Source organism: Aedes albopictus, chromosome 3 (genome assembly GCF_035046485.1).
Source record: "Aedes albopictus strain Foshan chromosome 3, AalbF5, whole genome shotgun sequence".
In the NCBI taxonomy this organism is placed as follows: Eukaryota; Metazoa; Arthropoda; class Insecta; order Diptera; family Culicidae; genus Aedes; species Aedes albopictus.
Genome location: NC_085138.1, coordinates 107681688 through 107690169, shown reverse-complemented (window position 1 = coordinate 107690169; position 8482 = coordinate 107681688). Strand labels below are relative to the sequence as shown.

The window sequence follows — 8482 nt, the reverse complement described above, 5'->3', positions numbered from 1 at the left end:
ATCGACTGGCTGGACGAGGTAGACTACCTGGGCGTCACGATGGACAACAAGCGGATCTACCGCACCCACACAGACAAGCTTCGCAACAAGTGCATCGGGCTCCAGAAATCGTTATACCCGCTGATTTGCCGGCGGTCCAAACTGTCAAGGAGGAACAAACTGGCAGTACTGAAGGTGATCATTGCTCCGGTAATCAATTACGCAATGCCGGTGTGGGGTACGTGTGCAGAAACGCACAAGCAAAAGCTGCAGGTGGTGCAAAACCGGATCCTACGCCAAATCTTCGACGCTCCCTTTGACACAAGGATCAGCGATCTGCACCGAAGTGCGGAAATCAAGCTCGTCAGTGACCGCATCGAGGAAGCAATAGGAAGCTTCATAGCTAAAGCCGAGCTCTCCGAACACCCGCTCATCCGAGCGTTAGTAACATAGTTTTTCAAATTTAGATTAAGTTAGGTTAAGTAGGTTATAAAATTAAAAACAAACACGATATTTCTAATATCAAAATGAAACAATTCACAACGAAAACACACAAAACACATTTATACACATAAACAAACAAAACCAAAGGATGAAAAGATTGAACTCTGTAACACTTGAATAAGAAAATATGTAAAACAAACAAAATATTGAATAAACATGAATTTAAAGGTAAAAAAAAAAAAAAAAAAAAAAAAAGTGACCTCTGTTTTCTTCCGTCATTTTCGCGTCACCTTCGCAGCTGCGCACCAATCCTGAGACGACTCTTGGCTATTTAGCTGATAGAACCAGGAATCTCATCCATGGCAGTAAGCGATGGCAGTTTTCGACGGCTTCCAGCATTCAGTGCGGATAATTTTCAATTGTCTTGCCGAAATCTTCTATTATTTAAAAGGTCCTTTTCAGGACCATCGAAAATGATTCCTCCAGAGTTATGAATCGGATAATAAAAAGCGACAGACTGAAAACTTAGCAACAGTATAGCCGGCCTCTAATTGTTCTAGTATCTTATTCGGACAAATTGTGCCTGAAACATTGTTTCGTTCTAATATTTATCGAATTATAATGATCTTAACTTTTCAATACTTCGGTTAGTTCATCCGTTCGATTAGAAATTGTCTCAAAGAACGGTTGATTAGTCGTTTAAAGGCTTCCTCAAACCGACGCGACTCTTTTCCAGCGACACGACTTTTTGTCGCGAAATCGCTGCGCACTGATTTGAAGGGGACCTTCCACACTGCGACGACGTCGTCGCAGGCGACAAGCGACAGTGCAGCGATTTTTGTACTTGTCGCCGGTGTGTCGCGGCACTGGTCGCTGCATGCAGAGTATTCGTCGCTGTCGCGAGGCGACTAAGTTTTGTTTGTGACTAGTTTTCGCGTTGGTGTAGAATGTAGGTGTGAATGCGTTCAGCGAAAGCGATCACACAACAACTTTACTCAACACATCAGTCCACCCATTTGTGTTATCATAACAACAAACATTGTATTATGAGAATATAAAAGTCGTTCCAGCCTTTGTCCTACGTCAACATTGCGGTTATGTCTCAGACATTACCCACTCCTAGTTTTTCGTTAGGTTAAGTAGGTTATCAAATTCAAAGAAACAAGATATCCCACAATATCAAATGTAAAACACAAGAATCATTAAAAACTAGTAAATAAGTGTCACAGACACAAACCAAAATGTAAAACAAAGGCTGAAAAGAAAATGTTCTAAATCTCTTAAACAACTTATAATGTACAACACACAAATGAACTGAATAAAATGAATTTAAATTAAAAAAAAAAAAGTCATAACTCTGTATCATTCTAGAAAGTAATCAATACACTGCTTTTCATCAGTTAAAGTGTGAGTGTTTGATTTAACAAGTATTACGGTCTGGTGGTTGTGGTGATTGTGAACCTGAGTGAGGTTTTCACTAGGACACTTCTTATTCGTTTTCAGTCTTTGCTGGTGGTAAGTTGGTCGCGTCTGAGAGGGATTTCCTCTAGAATTAACTACGCTAACAGTTATCAATATTTTTGACGTTGAATAACGTCGTTCGGCAAGATATGGGGGTACAATTCAGAAAACAGAAAATTTGAGCATGTAACGAAAAGTGGTTAGGTTTTGACCGCTAATAACTTTGTCAATTCTTGATGGATTTTCAATCTTTTTGCATGAATCTATCAGAAATTTATTTACGCGTCGAATCCATGCTAGGTAAATATTGATTTTCAATAGTAAACTATTGAAAATTTGAGAAAAGTGAACCCATGTTTTATCCAGCCAATCACGTTCGAGCTCAGTTTTGGATTTTTCCGTCGACCACCGAGCAGTATAAAAGATAATCTTCTTCTCCTCTTCCTTCATTCTTCATCAATTCGTCGACGGGAACGCATCGGCGGAGAGCTGTGCAGTTTGCTCCGTTTGCGTTTTCGTTTAGTGTTCTTTTGCAAGCCGAGCGCGGTGGTCGGTGCGCATCTTCGCGGCAGCACGAGTGGAGTCGCCAACCGGATTAGAGACGGAGAAGCACAGCTCGGTTTCCCTGTTTGCATTTTCGCTCTGCATTCTTTGTCATGCAGAGCGCGGTGCCACCGCAGCGGTGGTTGTCGACGGTTGTGTGTGGTCGTACGCTGAGACGAGACTCGCGAAGACGGTCTTCTTTTTCTCCACTTTGTTATTTTTTTCTTCTTTCTATCTGTGTTGACATTATGTTTTGGGCTGGTGGTTCAAACACGTACGTGACCGCATCACCTCACATGCAGTGTGACTGAATCCCATTCACGCACAAAATCATGTTGAGGTGAAATTTTGCATCACCAACAATCGCCAAGCAAAGTAATCATTGGAATATTTTGTTTTCAATTTATTTTTGACAGTACAGGAGAAGAAAATGCTGTTCGGAGTGAATTTTGGCTTCAGAATTTATCTCGGATAGCAATACTTTCCTCGTTTTAGGTAACGTAATCAAACGGGCTACAACTGACAGCTCAGTTGGGCTGCACTTGACGTTGCTTTTTTTCCTCTTCGCGAGTCTCGTCTCAGGTCGTACGGTGCGCGGCAGACAATTGGAGTCGCCAACCAGATTAGAGGACTTTGCATCATTGAACACCACCACCGCTACTGTTCCGAATTTGGAAACATACGGAATTGCATCTCCAAACGCACTTGCAATTATTTTGCAAATCCAAACAGTCCTTTTAAGGGCTATTAAACTATCCCACAAGAGAGGAGACTAGGAGGACTACAAATCGAATCGGGTTACGCACAAAAGGCTGAATCACATAAGGCTGAATGATCAAAAGGCTGAAACACATAAGGCTGAATGATCAAAAGGCTGAAAGCATCAAAAGGCTGAAAGATATCAACATGTTGAAAAGTATTGAAAGTTGTAGCCGCTTGCTGACCTGGATGTTCATCGTGATGCTATCAGCAATGCGCCGCCGTCAATCAATCCGCGAAAGGTCCGACCGATCCCCGAGGAAAAGCGACGCAGCTCGCACATTCGTTGTGGCGGATCTTTCTTTGGTGGATTTTGCTGCTGCCTCTGCCACCACCGCCGAGCAATCGATGAAAAGTATTCCTTCCTTGGTCTGCCGCGTTAGACGGTTATAAGGCGAATGCGCAGCAGCTCCTTTATCGACAACCACTAACGCCGAGCCGACACGGCCGTAAAAGAAGAATGAGCGAAAACGCAATCGAAGAAATGGGCAGCTCTCTTTCGATGCGTCCACCTCGAGACCACAATGACAAATGAGGGAAGATGCGAAGAAGCAGTAGCTTTTATATTCGACGGGAGCATCGAAAATGTGCTCGATCGTGATTGGCTGGAATAAACATGGATTCACTTTTCCCAATTTTTCAATAGTTTGTTATTGAAAATCAGTAAATGTTATTATTGGACATAATTTGTGTAAAGATTTGCAATCGATTGGTGCCAAAATTTTGAAATTTCATCAAGAAATGGCTGAGTTATTCAGGCTCAAAATCTCCACTTTTAACGTAACGCGGCCGATATCTGAAAATTTAGAATGACACCCGGTATAGAAAAGAGAGACGTAGTCCTACGTCAAAACCAAAAATCGGCCGCGTCACGAAAAGTGGTCAGCTTTTGAACGCTAATAACTCAGTCATTTATGAACGAATTTTAAAAATTTTAGCACCGATCAGACGCAAATATTTCCAGCAATTATGTCAATTAATAACAACTATTGATTTTCAACAGCGAACTAATTGAAAATTTAGGAAAAGTGAACCCATATTTTATCCAGCCAATCACGCTAGTGAAAGATTGAATTCTTGGTGGTGGTTCGACAACAGTGAAGGCGATCACTAATCTCATCCACGGCAGCAAGCGGCGGGCGAATTTTCGACGGCGTTCAGCATTCAACACGGGGATCTAACACGCATTGCGTGGCATGATAAATTCATGTCAATTTTCTGTCTGAAATCGTCCAATATTCAAACGGTTCTTTTCAGGACCATAGAAAATTATTCCTGAAGAGTTGTGAATCAGATAATTATTTCATTCCATCGATCGGTAGAAGTGTAGTGCAACCGAAAAGTGAAAAATTGTATGCTTGATGGCCCCGCATCAATAGTGATGCCGGCCACTAATGATTCCACCAGGATTTTAGCAACGCTTTTTTTGACGTTGAATAACGTCCTTCGGCAACATATAGGGGTGTAACTTCAGAAAAACCAAAAATCGGCCGCGTCACGAAAAGTGGTCAGCTTTTGAACGCTAATAACTCAGTCATTTATGAACGAATTTTAAAAATTTTAGCACCGATCAGACGCAAATATTTCCAGCAATTATGTCAATTAATAACAACTATTGATTTTCAACAGCTAACTATTGAAAATTTAGGAAAAGTGAACCCATGTTTTATCCAGCCAATCACGTTCGAGCGCAGTTTTGGACTTTTCCGTCGTGCGCCTGGCAGTATAAAAGCTATTTCTTCTTCCCCTCTTCCTTCATTCTTCATCAACACCTCGAGGGGAACGCATCGGCAGAGAGCTATGCAGTTTGCTCCGTTTGCGTTTTCATTTAGTGTTCTTTGGCAAGCCGAGCGCGGTGGTCGGTGCGGTGCGTCTTCGCGCGCGGCAGCTCGAGCGGAGTCGTTTACGTGATCAGAAACGGAGGAGCACAGCTCAGTATGCATTTTCGCTCAGCATTCTCACAGCACATTTTCACACTGTCGACCGCGGTAGACGGACGGACGCACCGACGACAACCGAGCAGCAGCGGCCCAGTTCGGAAGCGGATGGGCGCCGCTATATAATTATTAGTGTTGGGACGGTGTCTGCAGTTGGTCACCCTAAATAATACTTCACATAGAATAGAATACGTTGCTAAAATAGAAAGGGGAAGAAGAGTAAAAGCAAACTGAAATGGTAGTACGTATAATCATAGTGAAAACGAAAACAGAACCGTTTGTGAGAATTTAGGAGGTTTGAAACCGAAATAGTTGAGCGGAAAGATACACTAAAGATTGTAAGTAGAATTAGGCATAATATTAGAAAAAAGAAAGAATTTAAATAAATATATTTTCAGTTTAAGCTGATCAACACAAAAGCTGACTTTTGATCTGCTCTGAAAATCAGTGTCGATTGAATCGCCGCAACAAACTTAAAAATCTTTAATCTTCTTGAATTGTTGTCAAATGATGGACAACCAGACGACGAATCAAATATCAACGAATGACCGTTGCGAAAACGTTCTAGGCACTCCTGCCGGCGATCCGGTGGACATACCTGTATCTGCTTTGGAGAGTCCATCAGCAGAAACAATACAACTGCAGTTGGAATACTTGCAAATGGAGCGGTCAATCAAGCTGAAGGCAATAAAAGAAAGAGAAGCGGTAGAGTTATTGTTTGCCCGAAAACGATATTACTTGTTAAAGTCTAAATCAAGTTTTGATCGTTCTGCTGGGGGCGACAACAGCTTCGTCGATGAGAATGAAAATATGAGCAGTTCAACATCGGATGCTTCTTCCGAATACGCTGATTCACTGCTTGTAAACAATCAAGATTCGCTACCAGCTACGGTATCGAACGTCGTCCCTACGTCTCAACAGATTTGTGCTCGACAAGTTATGCCCATGGATTTGCCTGAATTCACTGGAGATCCCGAAGACTGGCCCGTGTTCTTCAGTCAGTATAAAAATAGTACATTAGCGTGTGGGTACAGCAACGCTGAAAATCTGGTAAGACTACAGAGGTGTATAAAGGGAAAAGCACTGGAATATGTCCGAAGCCGACTACTTTTGCCAGAATTGGTTCCGAAAGTTATAAAAACGATGGAGATGCTATATGGACGGCCGACAGTAATTATCAGTTCTTTAATTAACAAGATAAGATTAATTCAACCGCCCGATATGGACCATTTGGAAACGATAATTGACTTTGGCATGGCAATCCAAAACCTTTACGATCATCTGATCGCGATGAATCAAACGGATCATCTTCGAAACCCGACACTACTGCAAGAGCTAGAAGCGAAGCTGCCCGGTGAAATTAAATTAGAGTGGGCGCGATATAAAAGACAGCACATTTCGTCACTCAAAGCGTTGAACGATTTTATGAATGAACGTGTTGAGGCAGCTTGTGAACTTACGTTTGTGGCACCGCGAGAAGAGTTTCATCGAAGTGAAGATATATCGCGTGCCAGCAATGAACTAGAATCAAATAGAATCAAAATTTGTCTAATTTGCAAAAGGCAAAATCATAATGTTGAAGATTGTTTCGAATTTCAATCGTACGATGTAACTCGTCGCTGGAGATTAGTTGGCGAGCATAAATTGTGTCGGTGCTGCCTTGGTCGTCACAGTACCAGGGTTTGTCGATATGCAAACGAATGTGGAATCAACAGATGTCATCTGTTACACCATCCATTGTTGCACCAAGCTAGTTTACAATAGGGTAACCAATGCGAATCACACGATCCTATGTTGTTAGTTAAACTTCATAGAATATGTAGTTTTACGGGGGTGGGAATGTTGGGACGGTGTCTGCAGTTGGTCACCCTAAATAATACTTCACATAGAATAGAATACGTTGCTAAAATAGAAAGGGGAAGAAGAGTAAAAGCAAACTGAAATGGTAGTACGTATAATCATAGTGAAAACGAAAACAGAACCGTTTGTGAGAATTTAGGAGGTTTGAAACCGAAATAGTTGAGCGGAAAGATACACTAAAGATTGTAAGTAGAATTAGGCATAATATTAGAAAAAAGAAAGAATTTAAATAAATATATTTTCAGTTTAAGCTGATCAACACAAAAGCTGACTTTTGATCTGCTCTGAAAATCAGTGTCGATTGAATCGCCGCAACAATTAGAGTGGGTCAACGTTGTATGGAGAAAGTTTAAATTTGATCGTATCAACCCGGAACAAAGCTTTTTCAATCTATATTAGCGTCCAAAACAACTGTGCAAAATTTGGGAGCGATTGATTGCATCCCCGTATTCCGCTTTGCGATTGAAATTTGTATGGAAGTTAGTATGGGAAAATGTACTTTTTTGCGTTTTTCTCATAAATTGAAATTTTTCGTCTAAAACAGTCTAACCAATGACGGTAAAGTATAGCCTAGGATATGCCGAAAAACTTTGCCGAAGACCGCAAAGTGATCCGACGCTTGTGAAAAAAGTTATTCGCTAGGTAACTCAGGCCAAAAATTAAGATTTTATTATTGATGTTATTCCTTTACATGTTAAATGATAAGCACCACTGGGCAATCTGTACGTTATAACTTTTTTCACAAGTGTCGGATCACTTTGTGGTCTTCGGCAAAGTTTTTCGGCATATCCTAGGCTATACTTTCCCGTCATTGGTTAGACTGTTTTAGACGAAAAATTTCAATTTATGAGAAAAATGCGAAAAAGCACGTTTTCCCATACTAAATTCCATACAAATTTCAATCCCAATGCGGAATACGGGGAAGCAACCAATCGCTCCCAAATTTTGCACAGTTACTTTGGACGCTAAAATGAATCGAAAAAGCTTTGTTCCGAAAAATCGACTTTGTTGACCCAGTCTAATAATTATATATTGGTAATTTCAGTCCACCAATTAGCAAAAGCTTAATGATTTGCATTTTTGAACGATCGGTTGCATTGCATCTGTTTAAATTCTCATAAAATGAACGGTTACCAAAACAATTCTGTTATAGGTAAAGATTTTTAAATGGTTTTGAAAAATTCGCGGAACAAGTCTTGTCGCGTCCATTCTAAATTTCTATGTATAAACCTGCAAAAGCAGAGAAATTGTGCGAGAGGATTTGAAATCTGCATCAATTTTCTTCGTTAAATAATTGCCTGTTAGCATCCAAAGAAATTCAAAGGTCTAGCAAACTACAGTTGGCCCGCTGAAATTATTCTGCAAATTGACTCACTGTATTTCGAGAGCAACGACATAGTTTAATGAAACAGAAACTAGTTACGACTACCAGTACCTGGGCTGCCCTTAAATGGTGAACCAAGAAAACCTAGTGCTGGGCTAGTACAGTGCTTCCCAAA

General features: G+C 40.9%; 1 protein-coding gene across 1 annotated transcript; it reads left to right on the top strand.

Annotated features, from left to right (window-relative positions):
- The first annotated feature begins 1998 nt into the window (after nucleotides 1–1998).
- LOC134291803 (uncharacterized) lies at nucleotides 1999–8012 on the top strand. The gene is made up of 2 exons (XM_062860025.1): nucleotides 1999–2589; nucleotides 3010–8012. Exon 2 carries the CDS (start codon nucleotides 5631–5633, stop codon nucleotides 6885–6887), a length of 1257 nt encoding a protein of 418 aa, XP_062716009.1. The 5' UTR covers nucleotides 1999–2589; nucleotides 3010–5630; the 3' UTR covers nucleotides 6888–8012.
- Nucleotides 8013–8482: the final 470 nt, after the last annotated feature.